The sequence below is a fragment of the Cynocephalus volans genome, chromosome 1 (genome assembly GCF_027409185.1).
Source record: "Cynocephalus volans isolate mCynVol1 chromosome 1, mCynVol1.pri, whole genome shotgun sequence".
NCBI classification, from domain to species: Eukaryota; Metazoa; Chordata; class Mammalia; order Dermoptera; family Cynocephalidae; genus Cynocephalus; species Cynocephalus volans.
In genome coordinates, this window is record NC_084460.1 from 181,496,756 (window position 1) to 181,513,493 (window position 16,738).

Genomic DNA, 16,738 nt, shown 5'->3' on the forward strand with positions numbered 1-16,738 from the left:
TTCACTGCAGCATGGGCCTAGAATCTAATCACCTCTTCAAGACCCCACCTTTCAATTACCATAATAGGATTTCCCACCCTCTTAACACTGTCACAGTGGGGGTCAAGTTTTGCGGGTCACTCAGTCCAAGGCACACATTTATTACCGTCACTGATAGTACAGGTGATCACACAGATGGTTATCAGTCAACTTCACTTTTGGGGAATGGGAGGACTGCTAAGTCTTTACAAGCATGTTGGGTGTGTAGTTGCTGAAACCATTTGCCTCAATTTGCCACTCCAGGATCAACTCCCAGCAAATCTGGGCTTTCCACTTTCAACCCAGCAACTGAAAATGCCATTTCAAACAACCTGCTGTTTTCCTTTCTACCCTGTTTGCTTTTAGAGTTCTTTCTGCTTGGTCTACGGGCTCCACGTGACCAGAATACCACTTACTTTTTAATGCACAGATTCAAAGGCTATTTAAAAAGGAACCCATGGTAGTGGCCAATCTGATAGCCTCTAGATCCAGATAACCTCAGGTTAAGTCACAGCTCTGGCCCTTGCTGGCTTCAAAACCCTGGAAACATTAGTTTAATCTCTTTGTATCTCCATTTCCTCATTTGTGCAATGTCCTTTATAGGCTTGTTATGAGGCTTAAGTTAGATAATGGCCTCAAAGTGCTCAGAACAAAGGTATCTGTGTTACTTTCTCCGGGGAAAACTTTTCCTTGTTAACAGACCTAAGTCCCCTACCCCTCAGCTTGTTCTTCCCTCTGCACTCCTAACATTTCGTACTTCATCACCACAGAGTCATAATGGTATTTGGAGTTGGACCGCCTGGGTTCAAATCTCGATTCTGCCACTGCAATTCGCGCGTTTTCCAGTGCCAGCCGCTTAGTCTCCCCTGGCCTCAGTTTCCTCTTCCACAGAGGAGTGAGCAGAGCACGTAGGAGAACTCCACTAACACTCCCTCTCGCTGTCCTTTTATTCTAGCGCGCAGTGTGTGCCCTCCCCGGGGCAGGGACCGAGTGTGCTCAAACTCTGCACGCGTTTGCGTTTACGAAGCGTTCGCTGAATGAAGGCATCCGAGAACCTAGTACTGGGGCACCCTACTATGAACTCAAAGGAAAATGCACGGACGCTGTCAGAAATGATTTGGACACTTCTTATGGGGACCCATGTGTCCTCAGCTGCAGACAGCTTCGAGGAGGAATCCAGGGAATGCGAGACAGCTGAGAGCGGGGGAGCCTCGCGACGTCCGCCCTCCCGCCGCCGTCCTCCTCCAGCTAGAACTTCCCTCTGGGCCCGGAAGAAAGTGTCCGGTCCACACCCCGCGGTTCCCCCCGGCGGGGTCTATCACCACACCCTTACCCAGCCACAGCCCCACGACCGCTGCCCGGGCCCACTGCGCCGGCGCGCAGAGCGGTGCATTTCGGGAAGTGTAGTTTTCCTGGCAGGACTGTGGGAGCCGTGTTTGTGGGCCGGGCGGGCGCCGGAGGCTCTGCCGCCGGACCTGTAAGTGTGTGACGTCCGGGTCGGCGGAAGCCTGACCCGAACACAGAGAGCTATTTGTGGTGTTGGGTCCGGCAGCCGACCCTTCGTTCGCTCGCGTTTTCTCTACGGGACAAACGCCTGCCGGCCCCGGCCGCGAGGCGCCGGCTCCCCAGGTGGGACCGGGAGGGTGAAGGCCGCCATGGCCCCAGCCACGGAGCGCCTGGGACCGGGGGGTGGGGGGGCGGGGGTGTCCCACGATTGGTTCCGGCCAGAGGGTGTTGGTTTCCGAAGGGTCTTGGGGGACCAAGGGTCTGGACACCCTGTTTTGTGGAAGGGTGGAGGAAGCGACGGCAGGCCCCGGCCCTTATCTTCGGGTCTGAGGGGGACAGGTGTTTGTCCCTGAGTGTTGAGGAGAGGACGTCAGTCCGGCCCCCGATTTACCGAGGGGAAGCTGAGGTCCAGAGAGGTTCAGCGACTCACCCAGGGTTGCACAGGAGGGCACAGGCACCAACGTTGCCCTACTAGGCTCAGGGCATGGCCTGATTAGTGGCTGGAACGAGTTAGACACCAAGAGACAGATTGAACCGCGAGTTTGTTAGGTGTGCCAAGAAGACGTAGTTGTGGACAGCACATTGTCTATGTTGCTTTAATTGGCTTTTCCAAAGTAAGCCAATAGCATTTTTTTGTTTCTAAGAGAAACCTGGCAACGGTAAAATCAGGATATTGTTGCAGTAAAGGAAATAGAAATATTAGAGTTGTATCTAAACCATTTATTTTTGAGTTTTAAGCTAAGATCGTGGGTAGTTCCAGGGGAAGTTTAAAATTCCCTGCACTTCGTAGATTTTATGTTCCTCAAGACTGTGCCCATCTTGTTGGTTTTTGCAGTTCAGCTCTCAAATACCAGCTGCCTCGTGTTTCCAGTATTGCATCAGGTGTACATGGGGCAGCATAGCCGATAGTTTACTGATAGTTTTTAGCTTTCTTAGTTGTTCTCATTTGCAGAAGGTCTGCAGGGTGCTATGAAAATGGCTGATTCAGGACATGTAATTTAAGGGAGGTGGGGAAAAGTTGTATTTCAGAGACAGTGGGTGGGAATGAGCTGAGCTGAGCAGGGTGGTTTGCCCTCGTCTCCCACCCTCACCCTACCCCTTCCACTACCATTGCAGATTGACTTTAAATATGTTTCTTTCCTGAAGAGCTTGAATTTTATCACTCTAGGTATGAAATTGAGGCACCTGCCAGTATATTTTTGTAGTCAGGTTTTGTGATATCAGAGAGGATGGTGAGTTGTGAGTTCCAGAGTTGCAGAATCATCCTTTGGATTCTAATTTTAAAAATGAGAACACTTTGGTTCAGAGGGTTAATGACTTGCCTCAGGTCATATTTCCCACCATTGGTGCTACCAAAAAATAAGAGTCCAGATCTCCAGTTCTCCTGGTCTTTGGATTACTGTTCTTTGTTCCATCCCCTGCTGTCTTGCAATGACTGCATTTTGCCCTTCAGCATGGTATGTCCGTTAGTGGAAGGAGAGATATTTATCATAACAACAGTGGTTGACATTTATTTAGTGCTTTCTATGTGCTGAGCGTGGTTTTTAGTGTTTACAGTCCAATCTCTGAAGGAGAATTTACAGATTAGGGAATTGAAGCTTAGAGAAGCTGAGGGACTTGTCCAAGGTCATACTGCTAGTAAATGTAGCATGTGTTTGCCAAAGGGCCAGATCACTGGATGTTCTTTTTAATTTTTCTTCCTGTAAGCTTTTTTTGACCTATTTGTTGTCCTTGACCTTGGGAATCAATATCCTATATACATCAATTTACTGAGTATGTGATTTGGCCTCATGCGGGAACAGCCAAACTCACCTGCTATATTTGTTCACAACTCAGTTAAAACAGGAATTGTAAAAAATAAAATTTACAAGAAAAACATTTTGTTTTAATATACAACATGGCTGATCCCTAAGATTACTAGAGATTACTCTAATTGAAAATTCTAGCAACAGGTTAGGAACATGTTTCTCTAGTGCAGGTCAGAATCTGCTGCTACATAAAGACAAGTGGGCCATTTATACATGAAAGAAATGAGCACCTTCAGTCACCATCATCACATTTAAACAGATCTGTGGTTTAAATTCCTGTGGTTAGCTTATCTGACTTTGAAAAAGTCATGGGTAAAACTTGGTTATCTTTTGCTACCTGCTAGATTGTTTTCAAGATACTATAACATTGAGTAGATGAGGTATGAACTTTTTATATTTCGATGCTTTCATAATTGAAAGTTTTTATAAAACGTCTTTCTTGAGGTTCATCTTATCTCCATAGTAAAGGCCTGGGAAATTTCCTGCTGCTTTTCTTAATTCTAATTGTAAGTGCATTTAAAGAAAAGTGATCCCATGATTTTTTGAATGCAGAGCTCTTTGCCTGGTCAGACTAGATGGGTTTGAATCTCAGTCCCACCTGTGAGACCCTGCATGTGTTACTTAAACTTTGTTTCCTTGTCTATAAAGTGGAGGCAATAAACTACCTCATAGGGCAGTTGTGAAGACTAAATGAATTAACTCATCTCAGCACTTTAGCGTGGCCTTGCACAATAAAGTTAAGCTATGATTATTATGCCCTAAGTCATCGAGTTTTAGAAAAAGTAGGGACCCTAGAGACCCATCTGTTTGATACCTCTGTTCTTCACTTACAGATGGGACCGAGGCCCTGAGAGAAAGTCACTTACCAGAGTGTGTAAGGTCTTCATCCAGAGCTCAAGTGTTCTGGCTCTTGGGGTATGTGTCATATTCTAAAAATAGTGACATGAGCAAATCCTGTCCTGCCTTGTTATTTCCTGCCTCACCCTCTAGAAGGTCTCCCGCATGCTTTAGAGGGAATTCTACATATGAATTGCTTTCTTAGGAATTTCCTCCTGTCATTTACTCCCTTCCCTTCAGAAAATTTTTTAAAAACCAAGATTAGCTTAATTAACACTCAGAGGACCTGAGAAACAGAAAGACACTCATCACAAACCAGCTCATGTTCAGGGCAGGAGGTGGGTGTAGGGACAGCTTTTGGACTTGGACTGTTAGGTCCGCAGATGAATGGAATGGGAGCACATGTCCCCTCAGGAGCAGCACAGCCGCATCTGCTGGGGGCTACAGGGAGCTGCGAGGAGAGCTTTCCACTCGACAAGGGCCAGACCTGTCACAGTCCTTGCCCAGCCCATCTGCTTCCCACCAGGCCATAGGTCACTGTGTTCAGGTGCAGAGCTTGCTCTCTTTGCTCACTGGCCAATCTCCATCAAAGAGATGGCTTCCTAAGGTGGTCTGCCCTAGAAACCCCAAATTGATTTGTTTCTTTTCTTCCAGCCCAGGTCAGACCTTCTGGTTCCCTTTCCTCATGTACTTGTCTGGGGGGCCTATATTGGTCAAGAGTGAATTCACAGTTGGTCCACCATGAACTGGAAGGTGAGAACATCTGTGGCTTGGATTTTTTCTTTTCTCCTGGTTGTGAACATTCAGAATAACAGTTCTTCAGCAGTACAGTTGGCTCCTGTGTATCCACAGGATCTGCATCCGTAGGTTCTGCATCCGTGGATTCAACCAACTGTGGATTAAAAATATTTGAGGGAAAAAAAAGATAAGAAATAACAATACAACGTTAAAAAATAGCACAGATGGAAAATACAGTATAACAATTATTTATGTACTATTTACTTTGTATTAGGTATTATAAGTAATCTAGAGATGATTTAAAGTATCTAGGAGAGAGTCTGTAGGTTATATGCAATTACTATTCCATTTCTTATCAGGGACTTGAGTACCTGCAGATTTAGTTATGAGAGGGGGGTCCTGGAACCAATCCCTTGTGGATACTGGGGGATAGATTAAAAAGAAAAAGTAGATGAAAGCATAATAATTTTAATGTTTTAAGTTAAAACATGTAAATGTACATTTGCTGACCAGGCTTCTGGAGGAAGGCCAGGTCTTTTCTTTGAGTAGGTGTTCACTAACTTCCCTTCTGCCTCACTTTTTTTTTTTTTTTTTTTTTATAAAAACCATGCCTTTAAAGATTCACCTGCAATTTCACATTTTTGGTTTCCTTAAAGTAGATGCAATGAATTCTTGTGTCCTCCCCCAAATTCATATGTTGCAACCCTAATCCCAATGTGATGGTATTTGGAGGTGGATCCCTCAAGAATGGGATTAGTGCCCTTATGAAAGGGACCCCAGAGAACTCTCTCATGCTCCTTCTGCCATGTGAGGACTCAAGAAGTCGGCAGTCTGCAACCTGGAAGAACACCCTCACTAGAACCCAACCATGCTGCACCCTGATCTTGGACTTCCAGCCTCCAGAACTGTGAGGAATACATGTCTGCTGCTTATAAGTCACCAGGCTATGGTACTTGCTGTAGCAGCTCAAATCGACTAAGACAGCAGATTAAGATCTTATGAAGCAATCTACATACAAAATCTTTCCAATATCTTTATGCTCTTCTTTCCTAATCTTTTGTCTTGCCAACAGCATTTTTTTTTTTCAACTCAAACTTGAGTCTTTCAAAGCATTCAACATAGTTTTTGTGGAAACAATCTTTTCTTTACACAGTCATGTTTCATAAGTGTTGTGTTTAAATAAATGGTCTATTGTAGCATCAAGTATAATTTAAACTGGTTGAAGAATAAACACAACTGGCCCCTGTAAAACATTAAATTTAGCTAGGGTAAGCAGAAGTTCAGGGGCAGCCAGAGGGTAACCTGCTAGCTGCAAGTATTCAGTGGGCTGTGGACAGCAGTCAGCAGGTTTTAGAGGGAAAGGAGAGTATCACTTTATATCCCTGAGGTCAGTAAGGTGAGGTGGAGGTTGATTAAGAGAGAAGCCACTTAAATTTATTTAAAAAATAAACCATTCCCATTTCACAGGTACTGGGGTTTTGTTTTTAAAAATTAATGTAGATCTAGTCTACCCTAACAATATTCATTTTCTTCCTTGAAGATCTGTATGTTTTGAGAGATATAAGGGGTTTGTTAGAAGGAAACGAGGTAGATATTTAACAATGGAAGCTTAGTACTCTAGAGAGGGGCAGGAAAGGGGGCCCCGAAGCTCTTCAATGTAGACCTTTTAGTGTCCTTGACCTCTTCTGTCCTTACTCTGCTTCCTTCTCAGTCCTGAAACTTCTGCCTCTTGCCATCTCTTCTTCACTACCTTTTAAAAGAAAGTAAATGCTGAAACCACATGCCTGTGTCCATTTGGTGTGTTTCCATTTCAATGGGTTTTTCTAGCTTCTGGTTGGGGTAGTACATTTTTGCAACTACTAAAGCTAAGTTTCACGTGTAGATCATGGAGAACCATGGGCTATAATGTGGGCTTGCTCATAATAGGCTCCGGTGGCTCATCCATAGAGATTTAGAAAACAGGAAGAGAGTAGCCTTTCCCAAAATGAGTCAGTGCTTCAGTTAGCCTAGAAAATCCTAATAACCATAAAAATAAGTTTATATAACACATTAAACATTCTTTTCTTAGCTGGTTTGTATACATGGAGTCAAACCTGTACCTCTCTAAAATGTGAACCTTCAAGAAAGTAGATGAATTAGAGGGTAATTGGGGGGAGAGAGGTAGCCATAGGTCTGAGGGAGGAAGAACCTGGAAAGAAAATCAATATTCTAAGCTTCTTGTATTTACCAGGATAAAAAATTAAAAAATTTTATTTTTGTAACTTTTTTAGTCTTCTATACTGTTGCCAAAGCGATCTTTCTGAAACATATATTGTGTCAATTCTGGACTGTTAAATGACTTCCTGGTTGAAAACTATTATCTAGTTACTGAGTATTCTTCTGTTCTTATTGTCTTAGTTAAAACAGTTTAAATATTGAATCCCCCCATTCATTATATTTCCATAGTATCACATTACAACCTTCCTCAAATATCAATTCCTAACCAGTTAAGTAATTCCAGAGGTAGGGAGTCCAGTTGCCTTTGGTAAATTCAATAGCCAAGCCATTGTTTGTTTGTGTAACTTAATTGTAAAATTGATAGGGTTGGTGAGAGCATCATATATGAGGGTACTTCAGAGAGTTTATGGAAATATTTGTATTATATTTCAATTCTACTTTTCCATGAACTTTTTGGAGCATGCTTGTATGTTATAGGATAATGTAATGATGAAGAGTCAGGCTTCAGAGCAGTCAGAGGTGGGTCAGACTCTACCTCGCTGATGACTAACCTTTCCACATTGCTATACAGTCAGGGAATTCTGTCCACCTCATGGGGAAGTGTAAGGAAGAAAGGGAAAAATCCATGTAAGGCACTTAGCACACAGTTAAGTTCCCAGTATATGACAACTGATGCTACAACTTCTAGATGTGGATTTCAATAAAATTTTTGAATAAAATTATAGGAACATATATGTACATAAATTGTGATTTTATTCCATTTCATTGAAAACCAGCAATCAGTAGAAAGGAGTCTGGCCTAGGGGTTAGAATGTTCATTCCAACTCTAGCCTCGTCCTGAATGAGCTGTGTGACATGGGTAGGCCTCTCAGCCTCCATGAGCAGAAAACAAGGGTAGACGAGGTCATCATTAAAATTCTTTATAGTCCTCCAGTTCTATGAGCGTGTTGTTCTCAGCTAGAGTTTTCACTAACTAGTTTCAGATCAGCATTAATTAAATTATTACAAGGAGGTTCAAATGTACTTCCTGTAGTAGAATCTCATTTTATTGGTATTACATATAATAAGTGATGTTCAGTAGTTTAACCTAGTGATTTCATTGGGATAAATCCTACCTAGTCATCTAAAATAATCATTACTTAGCAAAAGCATACCTTTCCACTTTATTTGGGAAGGAATTTTTAACCACTCTTAATTATCATTCAGGTCATACTAAGCATGTTTAAGAAAGTAGTGTGGTATTTACTTTGTGATACCATGGGGATATATAGAATTTTATAATAAAACTTACTAGTGCAGAGTGAGTAATTCAAATCCATAGTTATTCCCCAGACTTCATTTTAGCCAATGGGTTAAAACTTCCCTTTAATAAGAAATTACAAGAGCAGTTAATAAGTAGCTAAGTTTTAATGTTTGAGTTTTATTGTATTTTATCTGACTTCAAATGCCAGTGCTAATGAGTCACTGGAACCAAGAGGAATCATAGTGTACTAAAGCTGGAGAATCCAGAAGGAAGGTCTGGTCCTGCCTTACTCTGCACGTGAACAGAAGCTCAAAAATGTCCAGTGACTGACCTGGGTTGCACAGTCAGTGGCAGAGCAGAGCTATCACCCAGGCCTCCTGGGTCCGGCTCCTTTACTGGACCATGCTGCTGCCTTAGAAGCAGGAGGCTTAGGTGAGTGGCAAATCACATGGTTAAGTTGTGAGAGACCAGAGTTGTTATGTCTGTTTTTGACTGAAAAAAACTCTGTGAAGCTAATAGCAAGGTCAGACCTGTAACTAGACTGAGGTGACATGGGGACAGGACCCTGTCTGTCTTGGTCTCCAGTGTAGCCCCAGCACCTAGCTTTATGCCTGTTACCTAATAGGTACCAAGTAAATATTTGTTGAATGAAGGAACATAAAAAGAAACACTTCATATCAATGATGGAACATTTAAAATGGTTTCTTTCTTCTTCAAGGTTCTTGAACACGTGACAATAAAAGGAAACATTTCATATCAATGATGGAACATTTAGAATGGTTTCTTTCTTCTTCAAGGTTCTTGAACACGTGCCCCTGCTGCTGTATATCTTGGCAGCGAAAACATTAATTCTCTGCCTAGCATTTGCTGGAGTGAAAATATACCAAAGGAAAAGATTGGAAGCAAAACAGCAAAAACTGGAGGCTGAAAAGAAAAAGCAATCAGAGAAGAAGGATAACTAAAGCGAAATCAAAGGTACTGGAACTTTGCAAATGCAAACTATCGAATGGGTTTGCGCAGGCCAATCAGTGACAGTGACAGTTCCCAGAGTTATGTGTCCGTTGGGTCTGAAGGGCTGCAGAGAGCATGTGACCCTACCTGTCCTCTAAGGTAGAACTTCTCCATAGAAGGGCCAGGTGTGCACATCCTGATCCTTGGCCTTGTCTGCCACCAAGCCACAGTGTGTGGAGGATTAGTCCACTGTGCTCTAAACTCTGTTCTTAATGAGTCTTGGGTCACAGGACTCTTGAGAATTTAATGACAGCTGTGGATCTCTCTAGAGAAGGACACATGGTAAAAACACCTGCAGTTGTGCATAAACTTGAAGATGTGGGTGGGGAAGGGGGAGGTGGGAGTCACAGGTCATTTGAAACCCCAAGATTAGGGAACCCTTTTATCTTCGAGATAAAGTCTGACTCCTTGGTATGGCAAATAAATCCCTTCCCAGTCTGCCCTTAACTCAGATCTCATTTGCCACCTCCCCTGCCAACTGTCCAGGATCCTGCAGGCCATTCCTGGATCATGACTGATGTTCACTTCATGCCCCTATGCCTTGCCTGTTAGTCCCCTGGCCCAGAGGACCCTTCCCGAGGACCTCCACACCAGGCATGAGGGCTGACTCATTGCTGTAGGCCAGTGCCTATCACAGTGCACACAGGAGGGCCCAGATTAGTTTGTGGAGTTAAATAGGAAGGTACTTCAAAAAGTTCATGGAAAAAGAATGAAAAGATAATACGAATCTTTCCATGAGCTTTTTGAAGTACTCTCATACATCAAGGCACCAGGAAGTTACTATGAAGCCACTGTTACAGATTTAACATATGACAGTTAGCAATTTCCTTGATTCTGGTGTGTTGATCTGATTTCATTTATCAATTTGAATTCTTTGCTTCTCAAAAAATTAGATTCAACTATGGTAGCTGGGAATTCTAGATCAGTGGTTCCCAAACCTGGCTAACAATCAGAATTGCCTGGGGTGCTTATTAAAAGTTCAGGCTCCTGGGCTCCAGCCTCAGGGTGAGTGTGTTATGTCGATGGTTGGGTATGGGCATCTGTTCTTGCAAAAATCCATGAGGTGATTCTTGCATAGTCCCCTCAACAACAGGTCATTGTATGAACCACTGGATTAGGTGACCTCCAAAACCCCTGCCCACTCTGAGACTTCATGCTTCAGCTAATAGGGATTTCCTTACACTACTTTCTTAGTTGTTGAGGTTAAAGGTATGCTTACGGGTGATAGAAACAACACTTACTGAATGCTTATTCTGTGCTAGGCATTTGCTTAGCATTTCACACATAGCTGTGTTGTTCAGTCCTCTGACAACTCTCTGAGGTACATGCGGATGGAAAGAAGGGCTCATAGTGCACATGGTGAAGCACAGAACCAAAAATTGGACCAGGTCAAACACATCCAATCACTGTGCCCACCCTGAGCAGCCTCACTGTCCTGATTGCCTGACAGTGAGCTTGGAGAAGACGTCACTCTGTCAGTTGCCCCCTCTGCCATCCACCCACCCCTCGCTGGCCCTCAGTGGCTGTAGGCTTTTACCAGGTGGAAGAAGTTACTGTTATGGCACCTTGCCTCTTTATTTATTTAGTTTAGGATCGTTTATTGACTGAAACTCAGGAGTGGGCACTAGGGTGGGGAAAGAGGAAGCACTTAGAAATTAAAAAGGGTGGTGAGAGGCAGTTTTAATTGAACGTTGCTGATTGAATTTATAGTTCCAACAGTCATCATTTTTTGTGTTAAGCTGAGAAAAGGAAGATTAGGTGTGAGATCCTAATCCCGTTTTCCTCCCACAAACCTCACCAGAGACCTGCAGTGAAGTCAGGGCTGGACAGCTCACATAGCTGAGCTGGGAAGTGACTAAGGGAATCCGTCTTCCTCCTAGGCTGGCAGTTTAGCAAAGACTGGAGCATTGCTTTAAACAAAAGGATTTCCAGATGGAAGGAAATTGTGATGCTAAAAATACATTCATTAATAGATAAGCTTCAATGGTTTCTGTTCAAGTCTAAATGGTTGAACATAAGGGTTAATGCTGACATTTCCTACTTATCCCTTTGGCTTCCTTTCTAGATTTGGCAACATAAATGTCAGCTTGAGTGGACTCCAGCTGAGAAGAAAGAGAAGAAAGGCTTAATGATTAATTGTCAGAGGATGGACTCTCAACCTATACTTTTAAGTTAAAATAATGAACTTTTTATGCTTTTAAAAGAACCAATATTTTGTTTACTAAAATTAAATACCTTTGTAAAAATGGTGTCTCTAGTATTTGGAATAAGTCAAAGTGTGTGGGACTCTCTAATAATCTCTCTCTCACACATAAATACACACACAGACACACACACACACCCTGTGTTGTAAAAGAAGGAAGTTTTGCCCACCTGCACTTCCCCAGCACTTCCTGGATCACAGGTGCATGTCACAGAAGGCTGGGCCACAGAAGTACGGTCTGCTGTAGGGATAAGAGTCCCAGGCAGTGGAGGCCTCTGCCAGCTCCCCCTCACCAGCCCGCTGGGCCCTCTCGTGGGCTGCCACCATGCACCTGTTTTCTCCACTTTCCCTTCTATGAGTGCCATCGCCCTGTTTCGTCGTTACTATGGAGGAGGCTGTGTGCTGGTCCAGGAGAGTTGGCTCCTGGGCCGACCTGTGAAGGAGGAAGTGCAGGGTGAGAGCCATCTGTCGTGAGGAACACTGGGTCTAGGAAGAAGTCACTTTGTCCAGTCCTGTCGTGAGAGCACAGAGGAGCCCCGGGATGGGTTTTGTCTTTTCCTTACCGGTGCTTGCTTGTTGGGCTTTGCTGATAAGAGATGAAGGACAGGGCACTCACTGGAGACATTAAAATTGAGAGAAGTGCGGTAAGATTTTCCTTAGAACCTAACCCACTGAGATCCATGTTAAACAGATTTATGTCTCTTACTTCTCTCAAGATATCAGAGTGGGTGGGGAATGAGGAAGCAGTAACCTGAGCCCTAAGTATGGTGGAGCCCTAAGTTTGGTCTCATTTGCATGAGTGTTTTAATAGATGTCTATCCTAGCCTGGCCTGGTTTTGTACAACTTTGCATTTTAAACGTGAGGAGTAAAGGGAGTTATAAATCATAAATTTTACTATGGTTGCTGGATGTTCTTAATAATAATTTAGAAAGCAGGAAAGAATTTACATAGGATCGAAGTTCTAAGTACAGAATAGTCCCTGACCATATAGGCTGCAAATCTCAAAGTAGTCAAAAGGAGACGTTAAGTTAGCTCATCCCTCAGCCCCCTGTAGGATGCTAATCCAGCCTTTGCTTGGGAGCTCTGGAGACCCCATTCTGACTGGCTTCACTGTGGCCTGGAGTCCTGTTTGGGCATGAACACATGACCGGAGCAGAGGTTTAATGCCCTTGATTTCTGAGGCCTGGCCCCCATGCTTCCAAGACCTGCTCAGGTGGAATCCAGAATCCTACCCTCCCACCTTTGTCAGGGAGCCCTCTACAGCCTGGTCAATGCCCACGCTCTAGGGGCTTGGCCTCTGCTTACTTCCCAGGCTGCAAGACTGGTACACCTGCTTGCAGCATGGCTGGCATAAGACCCCCAACCTCTGGCCACCGTTTCCTCCCACGTGCACACACACCATGTGCATCATAATCCAAGGTGGAAAGTCTGTAGGCTTTTCATCTAAGTATGCCTGACCAGTGGATATTCATGCTTATTTTAAACACAGGTGCTTTTCTGGGCTTTGGGGTTTAAAGCTAATCTTTGGAATTTGTGGAACATCTGGCCATCTTCTTGGAAAATCTGGTAGAAGAAGACCTAAGGATTGGACTAAACCACAGATCACGCCCATGGGTTTTCTATAAATAGCATCTTGTTTTTGTTTTGTTTTCAGTTAACTTTCCTAGACACTCTTCTAGCACTAGAGGGAGATGATTAATCAGTAATCGGAGTTATTGATATCGTTCACTCCACATGTACATGAAATCGGTAGATTTGTAGTTTGATTTTTTCTCCTCTGTTCCCAAATTGTATTTTAAATTTTGGTACAATATATATAATGTAAATCTTGCCATTTAAGCCACTTTTCAGTGTACAGTTTAGTGGTATTAACTACATTCACAATGTTGTACAGCCATCATCACTATCTATTTCCAAAATGTTTTTGTTACACCAAACAGGAACTCTGTTGTAGTTTGATTTTAAATAATCGGTTGGATGCGTGGAAGCATGGCTGGGTGTAGATAGGGAGATTGGTGAAGCCTACTACCTGGACCCCATCTGAACCAGCTACCCAGCAGCTCTCTGGACCGTAGTAGAGAGTGAATACATAAAAAGGACATGACTGCCCCTGGGTTGCTGAAAGATGTTGCGAAGAGCATGAACCAAAATCCATGTTCTCCACCAACAGGAGATCACCAGGATCCCTCATGTAGAGCCTACTTGATCTTATTACACACATTCCCAACATGTTTATTTGGTCTTCAAGCATAAAACATACTATAGGCAGAAAGGAAGAAAGGCTGTTGGCAGCAGAAATACCTTTGAGCAAGACAGAGGTCTTTAGGAAACAGACCAGGCCCGAGAAATTGTGCGATCTCCATGCTCCAGACTGCAATGGCCAACAGCCCACACTGGCACACCACGTGATGACGTCAGGTTCATCATGATGACCCCAGTCATTAAGAAAATGTTAAACTTTCATATACTCTATTGAATGAGGCAGAGATGTACATAATGTATTTTAGAAACCAAATAGTTCGAACCAAAGATCTGGGATTCTTTAATAAGGTTACCTCTCCCCAAGCTATCTTCAGATTCTCGTCTATTGGGAAACAGCTGTCTGAATGACTTATTCCTGAAGACTTTCAGATGCCTGGGCCTTGCAGTACTGCGTCCACCCTGACTTGATGACACAAATGTTCCTTGTACTCTGCTTAGCACCCTGCTCTGTGCTGGGCCTCAAGGGCATAGAGGCGAGTGGAACCCAGGCCTGGCCTTGGGGAGGTCAGGCTTCACTCCCAGAAACACGCGTGAATGACCAGGGTGTGAAGAAGTTCCTCGTGGGGCACCAGACACCAGTTCTTCGGTGCAGGTCTCATCTGTGTCAGAGTGAGGTCGGATATCAACAAAGGGAGAGCTTCTAGAGGAAAAGAGGATGGAGAGTGGGTCTTAAACTTGAGCGAGCGTGAGAGGCTGTTTACAGTGCAGGCTCCTGTGCTGGATTCCAGAGCCACCGCATCAGAACCCGTGGTAGAGAGAGCAGGAGTTTGTGAGTTGAGCACCCCAGGTGACTCTCCTGAGGTCATCCTTGCCCCTCCTTTAGAGATAGATGTTTAAACGATGGGCAGAGGGAGATGAGCCAGCAGGTGAGCCTGGGACAGAGCGCTCTGTGAAGCAGGGTGAGAGGCAGCAACCAGGGAGCGCAGTGCGAGTTCCTGCTCAGCCCATGCTCCTCCAGAATCTTCATGCCTGCTACCTCATGACAGCCTCCCATCCCCTTTTCACAAATCAGGGAACTGAGGCACAAGTTAACAGCCTGGTCTAAGGTCCTCAGCTGGTGCGAGGCAGAGACAGGGTTTAGACTTTGCTGTCTAGCTCTGGGCCTGCACTTTTCACTGCTGTGCTATTGGATCTGAGCTGACTAAAGGAGGCCTAGCAAGAGTTACTGTACTTTGAAGTCTGGGTTATAAGAGCTTCAAGGTGGCAGCGTCAGTGACATGATGGTGACAGAGGTAGGCTGTGTTGAGCTGAGGAGCTGATAGGATGTAAGGAAGAGACAGAGCTGCATTTTTGTAAGTTTAAGTTTGTGTGTGTGTTTGTGTGTGTGTGTAGTGTCTGCAAAGTCAAACAAACTTTTAAATATATTGGTTACAAATAAATAACTGGTTAGTATCAAATAGTTGTCTCACTACTTTCTTTGTGTTTCTAGATGTTTTGGACACTCTTTAATGTATTTATTGTACTTTTCTCAGATTCACAATTAGCCCCATTGCTTGAAATTTGGAGGTCACTGGAAAACACAGTGAGCTGATTACTTGAAAATGTTATGAACATATTATTTAAGAAGTTGTATGTTTCCCAACTTCACAGCACCCTGTACATATCAAAGGAGGGGAAAGAAACACTGGCAGCCTTCTAGGAAGGTGGGATTGAGGGGAAGGCTTTTCTGGAAGAAGGGAGGTTAAGCCTGCACTTGTAGGAGGAAGAGAGGAGGGGACCGGGGACCAGGGGCTGGGGACTGAAGGTTCTGGTGAATGTGAGGGGGAAGGGGAAGTTTAGGGACTCCGAGCTGGAGCTGGAACCTTCATTTCCCCTTTAGTGTTGAGGCAGGGTCTTCTGTGGAGGTGTGGGCGGGTGCTGGGTATGGTGGGTGGAGGGCTGAATTCAGACCTGGGTAAGAGCAGGGCCGGCCAGGGGGCCTGAGCCCTTGACTGCAGCTCCCTGCCTCCGGGACTGCCATGTCCTGGCTATGCCCAAGCCTGGCGTGGGGAAGGCAGCTTCCCTGGGAGGCCTGCTAGGTCAAGCCTTGTAATTGCCTATGATCAGGCCTGAAAAATGCACATGCACACACCCGTGCCCGATATCATTGGCTTATATTCTTGATTCATGAATGGGGCAGCCTCCATTCTATAAAATAGAATGAGGGCTCTCACCAGGCAGTGGCAGAACAGTGAGTTTTGTAAGGTAGAAAGCAGGAAACAGAACAATAGGGTAAAAAGCTGATTGGTTGACATCAGGTGACTTTCTTTGTAAGGTTTAAAGCAGAGGGGACTTCCTTGTTATGCCGACACAGGTAAATTGGAATATCCTGTTTTCAGGAAAAACTGGTCTGTTTGGGAATCTACCTGCTTCCTTAAAGTTTCAGTTTGACTGTGTGGCATTTAGCATGAGTGACTCCATTTAGGTTTGTTCTGGTCTGTTGGGGCTGAGTGCAGGAGCTCAGTCCAAAACGATGGTCTCCCATAATTTTTGTTTAACATTGTGTGAAAGGTGGACTCAGTACACTTGTGCATCCTGCTGCCTGGGTGGGCCTTCCTCTTTTCCTCCCTGTGATGAAATCCCCTCTCTTCCTCTGTCATCTGGTCCAGTTTCACCTCTTCCTGTAGCTCTGCCTGTGACTCTGAATCTTTATAACTGACCCTCTAACACCTCACTGACCAGAGGTAGTCCCCGCAGACCCCACAATGCTGTGACCATCTTGAGGCTCCGGGCTTGTTTTCCTTTGTACCCCTGGCACTCACACCAGGCACGTAGAAGGTGCTCAAATGTTTGACAAGTGGATGACTGGTAACACCAAAGGAAGGGGAGCAGGGAGTGTCGTCGAGACTGCTGGTTGCCTACCTCAATATTCCTTCTCCCCTTCTCCCTAGTAACTGAATCCTGATTTTTACCTG

General features: G+C 44.4%; 1 protein-coding gene across 3 annotated transcripts; it reads left to right on the forward strand.

The window, feature by feature from the left end:
* Window positions 1-1,400: 1,400 nt before the first annotated feature.
* Window positions 1,401-11,624, forward strand: SMIM11 (small integral membrane protein 11). 3 transcript variants are annotated; one of them, XM_063107463.1, is made up of 5 exons: window positions 1,401-1,495; window positions 4,166-4,247; window positions 4,824-4,922; window positions 9,165-9,342; window positions 11,444-11,624. In XM_063107463.1, exons 3-4 carry the CDS (start codon window positions 4,911-4,913, stop codon window positions 9,327-9,329), a joined length of 177 nt encoding a protein of 58 aa, XP_062963533.1. In that variant the 5' UTR covers window positions 1,401-1,495; window positions 4,166-4,247; window positions 4,824-4,910; the 3' UTR covers window positions 9,330-9,342; window positions 11,444-11,624. The 3 variants fall into 3 exon arrangements, with proteins under 3 accessions (XP_062963533.1, XP_062963535.1, XP_062963531.1); XM_063107461.1 differs by having other exon boundaries at window positions 1,444-1,647; XM_063107465.1 differs by lacking the exon at window positions 4,166-4,247 and having other exon boundaries at window positions 1,443-1,647.
* The last annotated feature ends 5,114 nt before the right edge of the window (window positions 11,625-16,738 follow it).